General features: G+C 44.3%; 1 protein-coding gene across 1 annotated transcript in view; it reads right to left on the reverse strand.

The window, feature by feature from the left end:
* Window positions 1-22,273, reverse strand: part of DCC (DCC netrin 1 receptor) — a 309,874-nt gene that overhangs the window by 124,533 nt on the left and 163,068 nt on the right. The window contains exons 8-9 of the mRNA XM_035310456.1: window positions 6,123-6,279; window positions 1,113-1,267 (exon numbers count right to left, since the gene is read on the reverse strand). Coding sequence (XP_035166347.1) covers window positions 1,113-1,267; window positions 6,123-6,279 — 312 coding nt within the window. The remainder of the gene's footprint in view (window positions 1-1,112; window positions 1,268-6,122; window positions 6,280-22,273) is intronic.

A 22,273-nucleotide genomic window follows, 5' to 3' on the forward strand; every position in this document is an offset into this window, starting at 1 on the left:
AACCTTCATATAAATCCAGCACGTATATTGTGGATGATTATTTCAAAAAAGCTGGGACTTGTTCCGTTGATCTTTTAAACTGATTACCGAGCAAATGTATGCACTTTTAGAAAGAGGCAGTGACAGACATGAATTTCAGATGTCCTTTTTCATCAGCTTTTTTTCTTCTTTAACAATGCCGGATTGCATAATACTTCGGATATTTTCAAATAATGTGGAAATTCAATTTCGGGGCAGCCATGTAATTTATTGTACAATAGTTAGAGCGTGTTCTAAAAGACAGCCACACCGAGGCTGAGTGCCTCCCAGCACCAGGGAGAGTTGTTTCAAAAACGATAAGATAATTTGGTCACCGGTAAGAAGCGAGCAGAAAAATGGAAAGCAATATTTCCTCCCCGCTCTAACTTGGCACTTTAGAGGAATCTTGAAGTTATTAAATAGGAAGGATATTCCAAACGTCTACGCTTGGCGTGAAACGGTGCAGGTAACGCCGGGCTGTGGCAGCATCAGTCGGTAACAGCAGGGGGAAGCGGTGCCTGCTTTTCACCCGGGCTTTGCAAAGAGCAAGTTTTCCCCACTGAAATCTTATTTTTCCTACTGTGAATATACGTATGCACCCCTTCGGTTCACCAAAGCAGACCAGTGCCTGTCCCTGCGAGGCCCAGCACCCATCTCGGTTGGAATGGGAGCTGCTCTGGTCCCCAGATGCTAAGATTTAGCTATCAACACCATTTTTATGATTTTTACTCCTCTAAACAATGAATTTGGCTGTGGAGGTGCTACGGTAATGTTGCTTTCTCTGCAATAGCCCTTCCTGGACCTTCCAAGGGAGAAAAACTGCAGTAGGATACACTGAATGGAAAGGAATTCCTCTTCCTTCTGGCGACCAGAGTCCCAGAAATATTTACAGATGAGATATCCAGAAAGAGAATGTGAAAAGGCTGAACTGAAAGCTTCCAAGTAGTCCAAAAAATAATAAAACACACGTATAGATGAACGTAAACTAGCTGGAAATGTTCGTCTATAAATACAAATACCAAAGCCTATGTTTCGGCATCATTTATGCTGTGACATCAAGGCAGAATTGTGGCCCCGGCCCCGACCCCACTCACACTCGGGCTGCGTGGCCACCTTGACGGGCTGCGAGCTTTCGCCGGGTCCCCACTCGTTGAAGGCCACCACGCGGAAGGTGTAGGTCTCCTCTGGCCTCAGGTTGCCCACGGTGAGCTGCAGCGTCCCGGACTGCGACGTGTTGACCGCCCGTTCCCTGCAACGACAACAAAAATAACTTTAAAATGCATTTGGGGTACTTCTTTCTGCAGCCGGTAGCTTGCAAGGTGTGATTACTTATCAAATTTTGGTTCAGAGCTTGTTTGTCTGTACGGTTTCTTTTGATTTCTGCTTTCAGAAACCTAATTCAAGTAATGGTGCCTACTGGGAATGTGGCAAGCGCTACAAAAGACTTGTATTTTAGCACTTCAGAAGTAAGATAACATGTTGGTCCTTTGCCTTTTTTAATGAAACAGCAGAGTAATATTGATGGAAAAACAATCTGCAAAGAGAAGCAGGTAAAAACGCTTCGGCTGATTTCCTACGGACGGCGTGCCTCGCTCTTCTCCTTTACCAGAAGCCCTCTGCAAAGCTAACAACAAAATTTGAGAGATTTCACGCTGCAAAAAAAAGTTATTTAAGAGTGAATTAACTAATTATCCAACTTTCCGTAGCGCTGCTGGGGCTCTGTTGCTGTGGCAGAATAGTGGGAGAAGGAAAAGGAGATGAAGTGATAAATAAACCTGCAGTCAGGTGTCTGGTTGAATATTTCTCTGTGGCAGTAGTGCCCGTGGTGATACGTATATGAAATTCTGGGAAAGTGTATGGTTTGGAGCATTGTTTTGGTAAGTCTTTTGCACTACCTTAGTAAGAAATTAAAAACAAGTGCACCTATACGGTGCAGTCGGCGCTCACACTTCTAAGACCTCCGTAGGGGCTGAAAAAAATAATCAAGAAAAACCCCAGGGCTGAGACCAACACGTCAGGGCAGTGCAGGAATTCCCTAAAAAGCACCAAACGTCCTCGAGCCAGGCACCTTTACACTTGGGGTTCTCTTTTTCAAGCCTGTCTGGGCCATAAATTACGGGCTAAAAATAAAAGCCCTTGACTAAAGTCATTCACTTACTTGTAAAATGGAGGCTTCGACATGTAATTTCCAGTGACTGAGGATCATGTTACACTACAGTATCAGCATGTAAAAAAAGATAATTACAGCCCCCATATATCTCCTAGGTGTGTAACAAATGCTTTTATAATGTTTCAAACACCTAATTAGTTACCTCGGGTAAGACAAGTCATGTTAATGCTCCTTGCTGCGAAATGAATACTATTAATTCTACAGCGGGTGGACTTCCACTACCTTGAGCTCTTTTTTCACCCCCTACTATCGTTCTCCCATGAAATAACACAAAGTCCTTGATTGTAACTAGCAAACCTCCAAACTACTGTAAACAGTTCATCTGGGAATGATATTTTAGAACTTAAGCTGAATTCTAAAGATAGGCTCTAATCAAACAGAAGTTTTTTTTGCATTCAATTAAGCGGTCCCTTGATTCATGTCTTTGCCCTGCACCACGCAGTTGGGGAGCTCTACTGGCTGCTCGTGACTATCCGTGCATTCATTAATTTGGTGTTGCAAACGAAGTCTGGTGAACATTCAACTAAAAACAAAGCAGCTCCCAATCTTGCAAGAGCCCTTCATCGACGGATTTTGTGTTAGGCTGGAATAATGCCGATTTCCAGGAGTGTTTTCCTCCCCCTTTTCTTTTAAGATCAAGGCATCCCATGTCGTTTATTTTCTTTATTCGTTATGTTTGCAAACGTTCAGTGAAAGAAGGATGGCTACAAACCAGAAGCCATTGTTTAAGCCAATTCGCCATTTCCAAGGTTGCCATAAAAAAACGGAACGGTACGCTGGGGCTTTGTGTCTCCTCTAAAATGTCAAACAGGGATATATTACTGTATAAATATATCATTGTATAAATATATCATTGTATAAATATAACATTGTATAAATATAACATTGTATAAATATCTCATTGTATAAATATCTCGTATAAATATCTCATTGTATAAATAGATTATTGTATAAACATTTCTCTTATAAATCTTTTTTTAATTTAAAACTTTAATTTTTAATTTTAAATATAGCACGTAAATTCTCACTGAGGAGGCAGAATTCATTCAATACTCCGGACAGGTAATTAAATATGGCTTGAGATTACAAGTAAGGGGTTATTTTTGGTTCTGTGGCCGCAAGATCAAAAATAACCAGTGCCTCTTTCTTCGTGATGGCTAACGCACACAAATATCAAATGCCCGTGTGAATCAACGCTCACCCCGTACAGAAGCAAAGCAGCGGAGAGGGGTGAGAAGAGCGAAGAAACAAAGCATCAGGCTGAGGGCGAATCCGAACGACAAAAGGCGACCGACATTCAAAACGAAATACTGGATCTGGCCGATTTGGCAAATGCTCTCAACAAAAAAGCTGCAACTCCAAATTCGCCTGCAATTAACCGGCGGCCACATCCAGACGCAAACGCTGTTGGTTTGGAGGACGTTTAGAGATGAATGTATTTAATATGTAATTATATATATAATTCCGGTGGTTTTCACATCAAGACCACCTCCAGCAACAAAAAAAGTAGTTTAGAGTTCAGCGTGGATGGATGAGATGGCGGCGGTGTGGGCAGCAGCACTCCCAGGAGCTCACTGTCTGGGCAGTGCAATGGGAAACACGGCAAGAAGGCGGAGATTTACCTCTTCCATTGCAGAGCTTGACGAGCATTGACCTTCTTTCTTGGGTATGAAAGAGCTGGTTTTCCGGGAGCTTATAATGTCAAGGGAAAAGGTAAAAAAAAAGCTCCTTTCTCTCCCGAAACCGCTCTCCATCAGGGCAGGATGGATTTTTATGTTACGTCTGTGTGTGCACCTTGCGGAGCGGTATCCATTGAAATTCATGCGTTATATTCTAATGCCTTATTTAAGCGGGAAAGAAGAACAGTAAAATGTGTGCTTCGGTTATGTATCCGCTAACAGATCCTATACACGAACAGCCATTTGTTCCTTTTTTGTCCGTAGTCTGCTATTATCAGCAAGTGCTACGGAGTATATCACTTCTTAATCTGAACTTTTCCTCAACCCAGCAACTTTCCTGTGTGCAGAGGTATTGCCTGCCTGTTTATTTCCTAATAGATTTGGGGTTTGTTTTATCCTTTCCTGAGAAGCCTGCCTTTTACCTTTAAGTGCTCTTTCCAGTCATCCTTATCTGCAAGAAAAACCATTTGATCCCCCGCCGGATGCCTAGCAGAGCACGAAGATGAAAGAGCATCCCGTCAGAAGGACCCTGGTGATTACAGCACGGCAATAAGGGCAATCGCTTCCAAAAGTGGCTTCTTTCAAAGGGCTGAGCCAAAGAGCCCTTGCGGGAGAGCTCAAAACACAGGGGACAACTTCTCTGGATCGTCCCCAAAGCCACCGTGTGTGCTGGTGCTGCCTCCTGCCACGCCAATCGTCACGGGGTGAGCTCCGTGCTCCAGACTTACAGTAATTTCTCTGACAATTCCTCTGCATCCCTGAGGTTAATGTCAAAGCCTTTTGTATTTTATCTTTTTTAAGAAAAGAATAATAGCTCTTTTGGAAAAATAACTTGTAAACAACCAAGTCAAACAGCTCAAAATTTCCATGGAAGCTTTTCAAAGAAAAATAGATATTCATTTAATCCTGCTATTAGCCTAAAAATTTGCAAGACCACATGTGCTGCTTGCTGCACGGAACTGGGGATGTGCACTCGAGCTGCAGGTGCCATTTTGAGTCCCTCGCTAGGGGAGCATAGGAAAGTTTTTATTTCCTCTTTGTTTACTTCTGTATTTGAACACAGAGCCCGCAGTCTTCTGCAGGAGGCTCTTTACCAAGGCGTGTATCTTGTTGGGAACTGGCCCCTCGCTGGTACTCAGTGCTTCGAGCAGCACCACAAATTCTGGAGGAAAATTACTTTTAATGCAAGGGAACCCAGGGGTGAGCTCCTTTTACATCTCTGGCAACTCCAAACACACCAACAAATCCCAAAGGTTTTAAAAAAAGTAAAGAAATGGGAATCCCCTTGCACAGCACGTCCTACCCCACTGCGACCAGCGCTGATGGGTACAGACTAATATTAGGACCCAGGTGTACAAAATATTTGATTCTGCCACGCGAATCCTCATCTGGTACCCAAACTGGGAGTGACACGGGGGGAGCTGAGCATCCTCAGCTTTACACACACAGGTACCAGCCGCCAGGCAGCAGTGAAATAAAGGACGGGATGCTCGAAGCGAGTTCTTCGTAGTGATTGTACAGGAAGGGAAAAGCGCGAGGTTCTTCTCAGGCATCAAAGAATTTTTGTATGGAAAACAAAACCAAAGTAACAGTACCTGTTCGAGTGTGAAATGAGCACATATCATGAGGAATCAGGAAAAGACCACATAATCTATAGTGCCGTTGTAACAAGATCTCTAGTGTCGTTATAACAAAATAGGTAACTGTTGGGCAGCAATCAGCCGTGTGCCTGGAACAGCCCGGGCTGGCCCGCTGCATTTGCAATCACGTTAAAATCTTCCTCGCCCTCTCCCTGACTGTTTTCAAGGCCTTGCATCGTTTGCAGTGCTCTAAAAGCATCCTCCTCTCGAGTTGATTAGGGCTCAACAAATTCGCCCCTGCTGGGGATGCAAACAACACTTGAGCCCGTGGCTTCGGGGGAAGATGAAAGGTAAAACATGGAGCTAACAGCACTTTACGTTAGATGGCCGAGTAAAAGCCGGAGGGGTAGGATCTATGGGCATCACCGTCATCCTAAACAGTCCCTCGTACCAAGACGACAAGCCTTGTTATATAAACGTTGACGTGTCGTCTACAAAAATAGACCGCAACAAAAGGCACTGCTGGCCTCAAAACATTGGGTTCCTTTGGTTTGGTTTCCACGCACACACAGAGGGAAGAACACAAGGTTAAGAATCTCTTGCAAGACGATGGTAAGGAGCTCTGGGGCTGTCCCCGACGAGGGACAGGCCCCTGGGACGGAAGAGGACACCTACCTGTTGATGCCTTCCCTGGAGAAGAAGACCGTGTACGCCTGGATGCTGCCTCGGGCTTCCGCGGGCGGGCGCCAGCTGAGACGGACAAATCGGCTGGAGACCAAGACAGGGACCACATCTCGGGGGGCAGAGGGGAGGACACTGGAGCTTGGGACAGCTGGAGGGGAAGGAGAGGACACGGTCAGAGAGGCCGGTGGCACGGAGGTGGTGGGGGTGGCGGGAGGTGCCGTGCTGGGCACGGCTGAGGTGTCACGAAACAAAGGGCCAAGGTGGCACGGAATAAGCGTGAATAAATGAGAGGGGATGAAAGGAAGAGAAAAGAAAAAAAACTAACAGTAAAATCACACCTTAAGACACGGCATCCTCAACCAAACAGCAACATGGAAAACTCAAGTCAGCTCCTTCCTCGGGATACTTGAAAATTATTTATTGTACGTGTGCTCACAGAGACCGATAGATTCAATTGTTCACTCCTGTTTCTGCTCTCGTCTTGTACGCCCCAAGCAGCCTAAGTATTTAACCTCATAAACAAGCAGGAACTGGCCACTCAGAGCCCCAAGCCCGCAAACCTTTGGTCTGGGGAAAGCAGAAACTAAGCAGGGTGTTTCAGCACAGGATTTGTTCGGTAATTGCGTCCAAGTGGGGTAAAGCAAGAAGGAAGGAGACAGTGAGGCTAAGCGGTAACACCATTTTACATAGAAAAGTGTTCTGTCTGTAATTAAAAACCAGAAATGAATAAAGGGCAGGTTCAAGCAGTAGAATTCGTTTTAGAAGAGTGCCTCTTCAGAGCATTTAAGGGTTTGGTTGTTGGCCACCAAGTCCATGTGAAAGCCAGCCAACCAGCTTTTCATCGTTGCTATCAAACCAAAAGCATTTTTCTTTTCCCATTATTGTAAGTTTTATTTTGGGCCAATACCCATGGACATAGTGTAAACCATATTAGTAGCATTAATCTACTGTGAGATCATTAAGGGTGGTTTATCACCCAAACAGCTTATGAAGAATAGCTTTCTGTGAAGAGCACGATGCTCACTCAATACTGGCACAGCGTTTCCTTATATCGTCCCTAAATTGTTTTTTAGGAGCAATTAATACCGTTATTATTAATAACAAATATTATCGCCCCTTACTTATTGAGATCAATCCAAAACCGGAGGGAATTAAGAAATTTCCCGGTGGCATTTCCAGAGTAATGATGTGTTGAAAGGAAGTATTAAGGCCTCGCCTCGGCTCTTTTGGCTGCGAAGTTGCGATCCATTATTTGCACTGAGATTGTGATTAGTGTCCTTAGTCATGGGCCGCTGCTCTAAATAATGTGCAAACACAAGACTGAAGTATAATCTGTGTACGTTCATAGGAGAAAGACACAACTACTTCGCTGCACGGTCACAGCGAGGAGATTTGGGCTTCTGGCCTGTTCTGTGTGTTGACTCGTGTATTGTAAGCGCGTTGTCTTCTAATGAGCTGTGTTGGGTCAACATCTCTAGAGAAGTATCAAGGGCAAGATCTGGGGGGAAAAAAGACACAGAAAAACCTACAAGGCTTTTTCAGTGGAGTTCTTGTACTTAAATTCAGAAAACTGCCCTGTCATTAACAATGTTGGCATCTGAGAACCTGTAGAAACCCTCAAGTTCCCCTACAAACCACCCCAGTATGCAATTCCTCCACGGAGGAACCAGCCTCGTGGCAAAGCACAGCAGTCTTTCATCAAAGTCTCTTCCATCAAAGGCGGTTTAGCGTTCAGAAACCTGAGCCCCAAGTCTCGACGTTGAGGTGACTCTGCACATGATGGGTGTCTAAGCTCCCCCCATAAAAAATGGGGAGACCTAGCAGAAATGGAGGCTAAAAAGCTACTAAAACCATGAAAAGACATCTACCTTTAAGCCTGCTGAATAAATATCTTAAATCTGGAGGTGGATCCATACCCACCGTGACCTCGTGCACACGGACGCTGTGGTGGCTGACTTGCTAGGTGCCCGTTTGTTTAAATAACAGGAAAAAACGAGGGGAAAAGCAGCAAGACTGGGACTGTAGTTCTAGCCCACCAAGTACTTATTCTACTTTGGCTTTCCGTAAACTCTGTCGAGCTATCACTGACAAAAGCAATTTCGCTTTTATCGTTGCTAGCAGTGAATAGTAAACATATATTGTACAATATAGAAAGACATATAACCTGGAATTATCTCAGCAAGTAATATCTGAAATCCTTCACTCTTTCGTGTGACTACGCAAGATCAATCCACCACTGCTTAAACCATCTACATCCGAGTTTGACAGGGGCTGATTTTAGCCCGATGTGGTTTGAATTAACTCCTTATGAGGCACATCTCTCTCCGCTCTCATGGCGGTGTAAATAATCACCTACCTCTGTACAAAGCCAGCACGAAATCAGACGGCTCCCATTCATTTTCCACGGGTGCAAATGACTAAAGAACCTACAGAGAAGGCCTGAATATAGCCCAGTTGGGTCTGATTTCCGTGTTTCCTTTACGAAGCCACGTGAAGCATCTCAAATGATGAACCAAATCTCCCTCTATTTTTAATCCAGCATCGGCTGTGAGTTTTGTGACCTTATTATTACTTTGCCAGCAGGACTCGTGCTTGCGCTGGGTCCTACTGGCAGCATTTTCAGAATGCAAATGTTTTTAGAGAATGCAGAAATATGCCTGATGGAGGTTCTTGCCTACAGCCTTTAGTGTTGAATATGGATCAGTTATAAAACACGTTTTCACGGTTGCTGGTTTTAAATAGACATGGACACACCTGCAGGTAGGGAGAAATCCTGGCAGCGGCATCTTTCTCCCCTTAAAATTGTGTCTTTAGAGACCAGCAAAAGCTTTTGGGGGTACACAAGAAGAGATGATAACCGAATGACGAAAACCTTTGAAATTATATCCCGCCATGGATTTGGTATCGAAAAGATCTAATGTCATTATTGCAAAGCAAAGGTGGGAATAGGTGACGTGAGTTTATTCATGAGCTTCTCCTGGTAAGAGACACGGCTGCAAATCCTCTAAATCCAAGAAAATAAATAAACAATTTCACTGAAGTGCTCCTGGGACCTTTATGTAGTGCTGTCCCAGACCTCAACCCAGGCTCTATACCTCCGTACCAAAAAGACTTGTTTGCTTCTCTCGCAAAACTACCAAATTGATGGGAAAAGAGGAAAAAAATTGTATGTTTAAGAAGAAAAATAAGTTGAAAAGTGGCTGTGTGTTCAGAAACTGTTGCTCCTGTTTTTCAACTAGCAATTTTAACTTGGATCTAAAAGTTATTCTGGTAATCTGTACCGGAGCCAACTCAGATGAATTTGACTTTTCGGCTCTTAAAGCGATTAAAATTGGCATGCTTTTAATTACTCGTGTTTAATTCACATACAAAATCGGAGCCTGTTATACCATATCACCACACCCTTGCCGTAACAAATACAATCATTTTTCAGGTCATAAATTACTACAGAGAGAGATTAGTACCCTGAGCTACGTATAGGATCTGCCTATACCTCATCACAGCAAGTGGTTAATTTTCACGACATTATCCATTTAGCAATTTTTTTTTAATTGCAACCTCGGCTAAGCCAAGACTATTCAAGCAGTCCCTTGCCACCGTTTTAACGCTTGCAGTATGCTAAACTGCGAACACGTACTACAGGCTATCTAAACTTTTAAAACGCTGTCAATTGGAGCTTTTTGATGAGACCTGAAACTTGATGCTTTTCGGGAAAAGTGAGAAACCTTCAACTTCCTGCTGCAAATCACACTTTTCCTTAAATAGGCCACGTACCCTGGTGCCAAAATGTGACATTTCAAGACGTCCAACGGAAGTTTTCAGCCAAAGACACTACCTCAAAGTATCTGTTGTGCTTTCTAGCAGCTATTTCAGTTCATTGATTTGGTATTTTCAATATATCTATATACCTATCTATTTCCATTTAAAAAGACAACATTTTGCTGAATGCATTTAAGCATAAACGGAACGTTCATGTTTTATGTTAAGCACTTCATTTCAGGGCAAGAAGATGTTTTATTCATGCCAAAACAGAAACTTTTGGACTAATTCACGTCTCCTCCCCGCACCCCCAATAACTTCCTTGTGTTTAGCACTTTCAGTTATTCACACAGCATGAATTGCAAGAACATAAAACTGTTCTCATCCTCAGTAGTAAATGGAAAAATTATTTACGGGGAATTTTAATGCCACAAATAACATCAAGCCTGTCCTTATGATCTAGTGTTGCTCAGTACAGCCTGGTCAATACAATCCTTTCTGGCACTCCTGCACTGAGGGAATTCATTTTTATTTCTCTTCCAGACCCCCTCTGACCCATCTTTCACAGTTTTCTCTACGGAAGGTGTAAGATATATCTGAGAAAAACCTCGCCGCAAGAATATCTGTAACCAGAGAGATGCTGTAACAGCTAGGAACTGAAAAAGTGAGGCGTTCTTCCACTGAAATTGGCTTACATAAGGAGATCTGTAATAGCTACCAATTTGGGGAGATTCATCGTTTTTTAGAACACAGACGTTTCGGAAAGAATTGTTCCCATTTCACTTTACAGAATATGCCCGTTTATTTTAATGGGGCCGCGCGTTTATTTTAATGGGGCCACTGCAGGCAGCGGAGGAAGTTCAGGGGCTGACAACAATTTCTGGACAAAGCCTCTGAGGCGGTTCCTGACCCACAGCTGGGATTAAAACCAGTTCTTAATTTCTCTTCTTCTCCAAAAAAAAATCAATATTCATTTACATCAAGGGAAGAAATAGAACAACTCCAAACAAAATCAGCGATCGTGGCTGTAGAGCAAGAGTTGCCCAATTTTTCTTTGCACCAGTTACCAGACAAATAGAAATTTGTATTAAATAGGAATTTGTATTAAATTGGTAACGCCTCACTAATTGTTTCTAATTAAACAGCCTGCACCCAGAGCTGCAGATGAGAGGAGCTGGAGCTTTGCACAGCACCGTTTTATCCCCGGAAGATTTATCCGGATGAACTCAACGTCAACACAACCCACGGCGGGTTAGGACAGCAACCAGGATCTGAGAGGGGAAGGCAAGGAAAAAAATCCACATTTCACATGGACGGTCACATCTAAATCCCAGTGCTAACCCGCATCGGGAAGATGTTCCCTGGGAAAGCCCTGGGACCCGGAGCCGGGAGCTCTCATCACCACAGATTAAGCAACTAAATCACGAACCGGTGAAGCGCAGAAACACGAACTGCGATGAGTCCCCGTGTTCTGGCCTGACCATTAAGCAATTAAATTTTGATCTTGCTTCTAACAGCCAGGAGAAAAGCAGGTGTTGAATCGGACAACCTTTAGGGAGACGGGAAATAGGTGTAATTTGCTGTCTCAAGTAGCTATCAGATCGGACAAGTTACTGGTCGCTCCTTACTTACGGCCAAACAAAACGCTCTTTTCCGCAAAAGCAACTCCTATCACCTTTCTTGGGGACCATCTACAAAATTTGGCCTTTCCAGTTTTCATTCGGCCGATTAACCACGCAAACACGGTTTCAAAGCATCGCATTCAGAAGCATTTCTTCAGGCTCTGTGTATAAATCTATCCTCCAAAGGCAGGCAGAGCTCGCACTTGCACGGCTCGTATGTGACCGCACGCGTCCCCGTTGGATTTGTTCACACGCGTTGGGTTTTACCCATGACACCGAGCACATGCCGGAGCGTCAGGGTACATCAGCATATGCTTAGACATTTTCAGCCCATCTGCAGTGATACTAATTTCCCAGCTAAAAGATCTGTCCTCGCCGCCATACGTACTTCCTCCCTTCTGGCTTCTCGCACAGCTATTCATTATCGCTCGGTGCCGTAACCATGTTCTTCGAAACGAGTCATGCGGTACTAATTTTTATTATGCCTCTTTTATGACATTACGAACCTCGCTATAAATCACCGAGGTTCGCGTGTGTCAACAGCACTGGGTGTTGCTGTAAGGGGAGCTCTCTCCTGACTCAGCACCTCCCAGGATCAGCCCGATGGCACTTTTGGAGCAGCGTGTTGAAAATGGAAAATAGTTACAGGCTTGGGAGACGTCGAGAGTTGCACCCTGCGCAATAATAATCGCGTTGGAAGCCTCTCCGTGCCCCGACACTACGTGAGGACAAGGGGACAGCAGAGGTGGGTGCTACCAGCTCCTCTCTGACATACAGCCCCCACCATTGAGCTGTTCTCTACCAAACTTTGGGGTCAATTCAGCCAACAACAGCACGCAATGCAAGACCATCGCTCATACATCCTAGGCCTACTGGAATTTCATTCACAGGAGGAATATCCATCAAATATTTACTCCTTCAATTCCGCATTAACAAGCACTAGGGGAAGGTGTGGGGACAGGAGGGCAGCGTTGCTCCCTCACTTCTCCCAGATAAGAGTCAACAGACTTCAACTTTTCCTCTTCTTCCACGGGAGAGAGACCCGTTGCCTCTTACAGACTCTAAAATTGCTAGTCACGTGCACAAGAAAAAAAATCAATGGCAAAGACGGCCTTAAAGGCTGCTTACGGAGTCATCAGCTCTTATTAACTAACTGGCACTGCACAGGAATATAATAAATATTTTAAAAAGCCAGGGGTGGGATCAGCTCGGTTGTTCTATTGCTTTCCCCCTCGGTGCCGTGAGGGCATCACGGCGCGGGTGACATCTGTCATCGCCAATTAGTCACCGGGAAAAACGGGGCCGGGGGGGGGGGGAGGCTGTTGATTGCAAGCAATTCAATCACCCCCGAACGCTCCCCGAGGAGCCGCTGGTCAGTTCATCTAGCAACGATAGCTGCCGCCCATAGAAAAAGCAGAAATAAAGCAAAGGGTTTTAAGGCAGCCGAGGGACTCGGAAGGCATTTCGTGGTCAAATACCAACAGTGCTAAACGGCAAACATAAATGGAGCCATCATCTACGGTACTCAAAACGCAGCAAGGGACCCGGAGCATGTTCATTATTTTTGCAAGTGAACTCGGCGCTGCCGCGGCTATTTCTAGTAAGGGCTGGGCCGGCGGCTCCAAGGTTGGCTATTTTATTTAATTTATTTTGGCAAAAGTTTAACTGAGCCCTGAAGGGTTTTGAACGATTCACGAATTTAACAGAAAGTTGACTAATACTTTTTGCTGAAGACAAAAAATGAGAAAGGGAGAGCTTTGAAAGCACGAGAACATTTCAGTCGGTTTGGAGAAAGAAGCGTTTCTTTTAGGAAACATTCTGGTATGGCTTTCTGATCTTCAGTTTTGAAATATCTTGCCATTTTCAAAGGAAGATGGCATAACTTTCACTAGATTTGAGCCAAAATTGCACCCCCTGGTCTTTGTTCCTGAGCATACCCCAAAACTGTGCGAGCATGGAGCACCTCCTGCTGGACCACGATGTGCTGCTGCGTTTGGGGTTCGTGTACTCTGATTTCGGAGACCTTCCAGGGAGGCAGACTACGCACTCGCACTTTGAGCTGTCAATCCTGAAGCCCCATCTCTAAATCTCTCCTTTAGCTCAACTTTTCTTCACAGAGACATGTGGCCATCCGAGTCCAACATTATGACCAATGAGACCTTCGAGGTCTTCAGTCAAATTCCATGTAAGCGTGTAAGAAAGAAAGATCTCTGAATTATACTGCCCTACCCCACTCCACAAGGCTTTGCTGATGGACGGACACAAGCCTCCAAGTTCTGATGTCAAGTCGCTTGAAGCTTCAGCACGCGCCTGGCTTCTCTTCCAGGGATGGAGCCTCCTCCCCAGTCCTGGCCCAAGCTGACAGCAGGATTTAAACATCTGTTGATGCCTTCGGTATTTGGGCCAAACCCTTTGTTTTCAGAGAAGATTGGACCAAACAGGTCCCTCTTTCTGTGGCAAGGAGGTGTTTTATAACTGATTTAATAATAATAATTACGAGGAAAGAAGAATCCACCATAAAGTAAAGCACCAAACTGCTTCGGCATCGCCTCTTCTCTGTAGCATTTCCCTTAATTTGGCTAGACGAGGTACTTGCTCCGTATTTTAGTTCTTGTGTTTTGGATTCCTAGGAACCTAATCTTTCTCAAATGCTATACAATAAAATAGTCATTTTCTGTAGCTCGGGCTTCCACCAGGCACATTAGCCGTTTCTAATTTCTGATTTTTATTATCGTTATTCAGCTCTCAATGTTACTCAGAGGTTCAGCAGAAGGCAGCGTATGTTTCCTTATTTGCTCGGTGGATTATTTATCAAAACTTACGACACTAGCATGAATTTGGGGGGCAGCCATGCATAGCTAATGGGGACGCTTTCGAGGCGAGACTTTCTGCACCTTTCCTCCTCGTCTGAGAAGCGAAGAATTACAAGCTAAGGGCATACACAGTCGTGTAGCAGGTCGTATTTTCTGGTAACGAGCACAGGGGGAAAGAGCTTCTTCTCTGAAGAACAACTCGAAAATCCTTGCAGGTAGTCTGCCCAACTGACCCACCTCCACCATGCCATCACGTGGTGGTTGCTGGCAGCTCGCGAGCTCCAAAAAATCCAAGTGAGCGTCCTTGCTGGTACGTGATGGGAATAGTTTCAAGGCAACGAGCCCATTCCCAGAGCAATTAGCAAACCTGAGGTCGTTGGGACCAGGCTGGGATTCCGTGAGCTGCAAAAACTAGCCAACTGTTCTTGCTTTACTGAGCCTCTGCCACCTCTTGGCTAGGGGCTAGCTAAGATAACTCACTCGTTAGTTCATCTTTGGTCTTCATTGAGACAATATTTGTGTGAAAGGGAGCCAGCTTTGACCTGCACCAAAACCATCTGAATTTCTATCAGGTAGCCCAAGCTACAGATATAAAAAGAAGGTCGGCTGTGTAACAAACCCTTTTTGCCTGGCTTATAGGTATTTCCATCGCTATCTCTGCAAGATGTTCAGCATAACATGGAGCATCTCTCTTACACTGCTCTTGCCTTTTCCCATCTGCACTATGAAATAATAATGCCTATTTTTGATTGCTTTGTTATGATGCGGATTATAATGCAGGCAGTAATAATAAAAAGCTCCCAAATCACTTAGCTCGAGACAGGAGGCGACGTGTAAGTAAATTTGGTAATGTGAAAAGCTCAGATCTTAGAGATAAAAGTATCAAAAGAGACCGATGAGGATCTAAGAGATCTTTTTCCGTCTGCAATTGCCTGGGTGCCATGGCTACTTTGCTCTTAGTGCTACCTTTTTCCTGACACAGGCTTTGAATTTCTGATTCACCCCGTCGTTTTATCACTCAGTCTGCGTAAAATGGGATGAAATAAACGCCACCATCCGGCTCGAAAATAAACAAAGACGAGAGAAACGTCTGAGTCCACGTTTCCTGGATAGCAGAAAGCCAGATTTTAAATAATCTGGACCAGGTCGAAAGAGCTAACGGTGTGCCTCACAACCCCAAAGGTTTGGGGGCAGAAGTACCACTCCTGGCTTACACTTACCCAAAGCATCCTCTCTGTTAAAGGCACCAGATCCAGCATTTCTCTCCCCAAAAGCCCACACTGTGCAAAGCACAGAGGGAGGGGACAGAAGGACAGCCCCGCAGAGGTGCCAGCACTGCTGTGATACAGCATCTAACAGCCACCGAAGCAGTCGGTGTCCCAGCGAGGGGACCCATCCAGGACTCAAAGGACAGATACCAGGAAGGCAAAACACCGAAGGGCTTCTTGTCACCTGCCTTCTGCGGTCCATCAGCCTCGAGAAGAGAAATTGCAGCGGCTGCTACACCGCAGAGATGAACACTGACCCTAACTGGTCCTAAGTACGGACCGAACTCCGTTTATCTATGGATTTATTGCTTTAGGAGCAATTTCCGTACTCCTGAAACCAAGGTTTTGAGCCCTGGATCAAAGCCTGTGCGAGACCATCTTCCACGGCAGTTTTTACCATTTTATAGTTTTAAGGAAAGGAAACAACGGCCATGCAATCCGCCCGTCCTTTAAAGCCTCTGTGGCATCTGTCATCTTTTGGCCAATTCTAACTGACATCCACATGAGATTACGGATCTCAAAAGAAAGGAAATATCGAGGATTTAATGAAAGTCAGTGCCTGGATGTGGTGTCCCAGGCTTCAAAGGGAATTCAATGACTCTCTCTTCTGCCTTACGTATGGGTTTGGCCAACGTCAGCCTCGCATCGGCACCCAAAATGTGAGAATGGATGGCCATTACTGCATTTCTTCACGGTGGGGCATGAAATTTAGGGGATGAGGGGTCAGGAAAGGACCCGGTGAGGATTACTGCAGGTCCGAGGCACGAGCCTGCAGGATGCAAGTCCGTAGGAAAGCAGGCTTCATCAGCTACGTCGTCCCCAGAGCACTCGCCCCAAAGAAAATCAGTAATTAAGAGGATTCCCAACCAGAGCACTCATACCCACAATCTCTATTAGAAAGCTCGACGGCAGATCACAGGAATCAAAGTCAGAGATGGCAGGGTTGTGTCCTCCCTAAAAGCCATCTCCCCACCTAAGCCAGCTGGAAAAGCAGCGATCAGATGGGTTGAATACTAATTCTGAGACCATTATCACGGTAGAAAGCACTGAGCAAAAAACCCACCACATATTTCTTAAGATGCGTTTTCCCTATAATATTGAATTTACAGATAAAAGCAAGCAAGCAAGCAGCAGAACTAATCTGTACATTAATGAAACTCACCGTGCCCTGCCAGAAGAGCGGTTACTCTGAGACAACAGGATATTTATAGCAGCGTGCAGCGATACTAATAGTTTTGTTAACATTATCTACTTTGCCATAGACTTAAAAAGAATTAGACATAATGGTGGTAGTTACAGTAGCATCTTAGAAATTGCTGGCTTTCTACCATTCTAATTCTCTCTTCAATCACCTGTAATTTCCAACCTTCTCCTCACCTATTAGGTCGCAATTTCTCAGCGGAGAACCACCCACCAGCTTTTGGTGAGGGGAAGGATAGGGGGGATCGAACGGGAGAAATATTTTACTCGGTACAGAGGAAAAAAAAACAAACAAAAAAAAAAAAACACATTTTGAAGCTATTTGCTTTACAAAAGAGCTAAAATTTGATGTGGAAATCATTCTACTGAATATCCACACGGGGCCGTCCAGAGGAAATTCTTTTGGTTCAAGTTACAAATTCGTGCAGAAAAATTTCTCCAAGAAATTTGTTCCCGCTGCACCCCTGGTTCTCAAAAAAATAAAATAAAAATTGGGGAAATGGGAAAAACTGGAGAAAAGCCTGAGATACCTGCAGTGACAGGGTTGACAAGCGCTGGGAAGCCGAGCAGCTCTGCCATGGCTGAGTGAGAGGAGTTTGCTGCTTGGTGCTCTAAGCTGAATCAACAGAATTCTTACCAAATTGACAAATATTAATATATAATTCAGTTTTCTAGTACAGTTAATTTTTTACAAAGTCGACACAAGCCTCTTCCAGCTCTGTTCCTGGGAGAACACAATCACAGCACTTTGGTTTGAAACGTTGCTTGCTTTTTCTCCTTGATAACGCTTGCAAAAAAACAACAACAACAACAGTATTTCTTAGCAAAAAAAAGCTGGAGGACTAAAGAAAAAGTCTTTTTGAAACATTAAATGCAATTTTAGTTTGAAGTGAAATGATAAAAAAGCTGCTGTGGCTGGGGTTACAGCTCCTCATCATATAAGGAGACAGACTCAAAGGGAGTTTATAATTGTCGGGGAGCTTTAAATAATTGAACAGTAAGACACAGCATGGGAGGGCGTGTTTTTATTGTGTAATAATCTCAGGATTCATTATTCATAATAATTATGATTATTAGTCTTGCAAGTTTTCTACTGTGTCCTTTGAAAATTACAAGACTGACTGTACGAGCTCAGAGAATTTGGAGTAACACAGTTCATTTGCTTTTAGTTTACTGCATTCCCCTGCATTAAGTTTGTTACCAGAGGGGATAGCCCAAAACACACAAAAGCAGAGAAAATAACTTATTTTTATTTTATTTTTTTAAAATAAGACCACTAGAGCTGAGTTTAAAACACCCCGTGTAGGAATGCCTGGGCACCTCCTCGTCCTGAAGCCAAGGGCAAGCTCCTCGTTGCCTTCAAAGGTACAAATTAGGCCCATATGAATGTATAAAGAATTAAAAATTACAGTAAAGCATCTGATGTTGGAGGGATGAATTATGATATCCTTATTCGGGCTTACACCGTGAACACTTTGATATCGCCGAGGCTCTCCGTGCTCTCTGTTATTATTCAGAGCCAGACAGAAGTGGTTTTCCTGTCTTGAGAAGAAAGGTGAGATAAAAGAGCGAGAGAGGCGTTTCTGCATTCGGATGAGCCTGAGACCTTTAGTCGTTTTTCAAGGAAAAAAAGGGCGAAGGAGCTGCAGCCCAGAGCTGGGGGAGGATGCTTCGTCGGCCCCCCCCAACACCTCCCCTTCGTGGCACGCAACCGGTCTTGGATGCAACGCTAACGGGTGACACCGGTGTAGAAGGAAACCTGCTGAATACAGCATGAGAATGGGAGAAGTTGAAACAGGGCAACAGAACGGAACATGATGATGTCGGTTCTAGCGCAAGGAAGTTTTTGTCAGTTGAGGTATTTCCAGCTGCGGCTCAGCTGACAGAAAAAATAAATAATTTTTCCCCACAGTACTCATGAAAGATGATTCACCAAAGATTGCAGTCAGATGTAAACAATCACCAGCCCCCGTCAGCGGAGTTATTTTCCAGCTATTCACTGATGGGAAAATGGAGCTAAATATTTCACCGCCAGCGCTCTTCCAGCACAGGCTGCAAGGAGCCCAAAGCCGCGCGGTTTGTGCCACCAAAATCTCCGACCTCTCCAGGTAACTCGCTTCCACAGCACAAGTTGGTACACTGGAGAACCCCTCTGAGCTGCCCAGCCACTCATGGACATTTATTTTTAGGCAGGGCTTGAAATTTTAAAGGCTGAAACTTCGTTCTGCATCATGAAAAAGGGCCTAGCACCACGCAGAGGAAACCTGCCCATTTTTCTTCCCCGTCTTTCCACAAGCTTCATGGAAATCCTCCGCTTGAATAACTAGGGGAATAACAGACTCCTCTTTACATAAAGATTTCATACTTCTAAGAACAGACTTTTTGCTTCTCAAATGATACAAAGGTTTTCATGTTTTATTTACACAGAGGAACAAATTACTCTGAGACTTTAAAGTGAGATGAGTTTGGGGGTTTGTTTTTTGAAGAAGAAAGCAACAACAGAAAACTTCAGAATATATAGATGTATTTTTACAAATCGTGCTGAACATACTGCATTCTATGACTGCCTGCAATAAAGGGGCTATGATATAAATCTGGAAGTTATATTTGATGAAAATGTAATTGATAAAGAATTCTGCAAGTGCTACTGGCATAGAAAGCTATGCTAATGATATACAAGACAGCAAGAAAAGAAGTGGAAACAAGCTCGTTTTTACACACACAAAAATAGAAACACATTTAATGCAGAGAAAGGAAGCATCATTCAAAAGAAAAAGGAAAAAAAAAAAAAAAAGCCAACTTCCTAAAAACTCATGAGTCCTTGACATTGTGGTGAGAAAGATCATCACAGTATTGGTCATCGGGGTGATATTGTCCATAAAGAGTATGGCCATGTAAGCATGAAAAGAAAAAAGCCTTTGAGAACTGACCGTGCAAAGACTGGAGGTGAAGGAATAGATGAGGAAAAAATAGAAAAGATCATTCTTGGACTTTTGTACAAAGAGCCGGTAATTGATTGCTATGCCAAGACCTGAGGAGCTGAAGAACCACACGATGTATCTTTGGGGGTATTCGCGACCCATACATCAGCTTTTATCGTGTGTTTTAACAAAAAAATATACCATGTCACGTGCTCAGAAACATCAGGTGAGCAGCTAGTAACCTTCAGGAGCAGACAAGTTGTCTCGTTGAACTGGGAGCCTGCGAGAATAAAGGCAAGGAGCACGCACCGGCGATTAGCTGCTCTGCTGGAAGTCATCTCCCGGGAAGGGGCCGCGTCTGTCGGCTTCAGGCACTAAGCAGCCTCAGGAAATTGGGATTGGGTTCTCTGAAAACAGCACTGCTTGAAAGAGAGGAATACAGCTGATCTCGGATGGTGAGGAAGACACTAGCCCTGAAGCTAGGGAAGGATGGGAGAAAAAACGTCAAATAATGAGAGCAAATGCCATCACGGTGGCTATTACAAGCATGGATCACCCCCCGAAGCCTGAGGAAGCTCCTAATGCTTGAGAAATCTTCCCCAAAACTAAGTTTCCCAGAAAAAAAGAAAGATTTGCAAAACCAAAATCTAAGCACAGAAGCCATTTCATGTGTTTGTCCTTCACGGCCTGCCAAGGTACTCCCCAACACAAGGCCTTGTGAAGGCCCGTGACTTGGGCAGGAGCTGGCTCTCTGAGGAACACACGATGGTGCTGGCAAATATTTGCTCTTCTCCCACGTGCTAACCATCTTCTACAGAGCAGAAAACAGCCAGTTAACTCGCAGCCCGTTTCTGTTGGCATCGCTCAATGCAAGAGGAAGGGAAGGGGGCAGTTCTCCTTCGAAGCGGTAGCGTTTCCCAGCGGGGCACTGCCAAGGTTTGAGACACGTCCTACCAAGTTACTGCGTGCTTGGCTGAAAGTCATCAAATCCACCCGAAAATGATTGTATTACGTTTCGTAGCTATCACAAAGGACATAGGACAACGCAAACTCTATACTCATTGTGGTTTTTTATTGCAGTTCTGAAGCAGCGTGGTTCGCAGAAAGCCTAACGCCACGTTGCAGAGGGCCTAATCCCACTAAAACCTCAACCTGCTCAAAGCAACATAGAGCTGCACTACCACAGCGTCCCCGTCTGCAGAAACCAGTATGGGTAAAGGAGTTCTAGCTTTTTTTTTTGCCAGTTCTGGCAAATTATCAGGCACAAAGCAGGGAGGTGAAGGGCCACCGATCTGAGGAATAGAGAGCGATCCGCACAGAGGGTAAAAAACCCTGAACCGTCATACTGGTCACAGGCAGACCAAGGACCAGACAGAAGAGAGAGAGAGAGGGATAAAAGCTAATTGATAAATTCTCCAACGGCACAAAAAGAGAGGTATAAAGCATGGTTTTGCGTTTCCCTTGTCAGCACAGACACCTCCTGAGAGCTGAATAGGGTCTGGACTTACCGGCAGTCCCGCCAAACCCAGCCCTAATTTGCTGTGGATACCACGTTTTACCCTCAGGGAAGTCATAGTGACCTGCATTCAGTTCTCTTAAGGATGAGAATGTAAAATATTGGCTCCTTTTTCCTTACGAATGGAAATACCATAAAACAGGAAAAAATAACACCCGCATCCACAGAGCTGCAACCGCCTGGGTTTCTGGGATGGTCCCTAAATGAAAAGTTAGTGGTTTAAATTCATATATTCAAATAAAGTTAAAGGGAAAAAAAAAAAAAGTCTGGCTAAATGCAAAACACTGCTTTAAACAGTATACCATTTTCTGCTTTACAGATTGTGCTTTCTTTCTCGGGTCATCAGGGTAATGTAAGAAATGGCAGGCAGACAAACTGCCTCCGGCACAACTCAGGAGTACACCAAAGAGTACATTCAAACAGTGGTCACACTAGAATAATTCTCCCAAGGCTGGCAGGATGCTAAAAAACCAAAGCGTTAGAACAGAAATTGGCAGAAACTGATAAGAAAATAATCTACCTACAGCAGAAAAAGCCACTGCGTTTTCAAACCCCAAGAAATTCATGCAAAACTGGAAAGACAAAGCAAAAACCCACCGCCCGCCACCACCCCAGGGCTGGGAATGAGGACGTGTAACTCGCTGGAAGTGGAAGACAACAGGTTTGATACTCAAATGTAGATCAGATTAAGAGGAGTCATGGTGGACGTGTGTGCAGAGGGCTTATGGACAACTTTTTAAGGGTCTGCTTGCAATCCGTTTGTTTTGTATCGCACGTTAAAAGGACAATGAAGGAAATTTATAAGGTTATCAGAAAAAAAAAAAAAAGCCAAAATACTGCTTTTCTACACTTTCCTAGCTCCACGCTTTGTGTGACAAAGCCAATAAATCACCGACAAAAACACACGGTTGTTTTTGGGTAGTTTTACCCAGGAATCTTGACACGAAACGGGATTTTCATGAGTTGGGAAGGAGCAGCTGAGTGCCGGCCGTACACAACAAAACATTCAAAACCTACCTTTTTCTCTGCCCAGCAGAGGTTAG

The sequence above is a fragment of the Oxyura jamaicensis genome, chromosome Z (genome assembly GCF_011077185.1).
Source record: "Oxyura jamaicensis isolate SHBP4307 breed ruddy duck chromosome Z, BPBGC_Ojam_1.0, whole genome shotgun sequence".
Taxonomy (NCBI): domain Eukaryota; kingdom Metazoa; phylum Chordata; class Aves; order Anseriformes; family Anatidae; genus Oxyura; species Oxyura jamaicensis.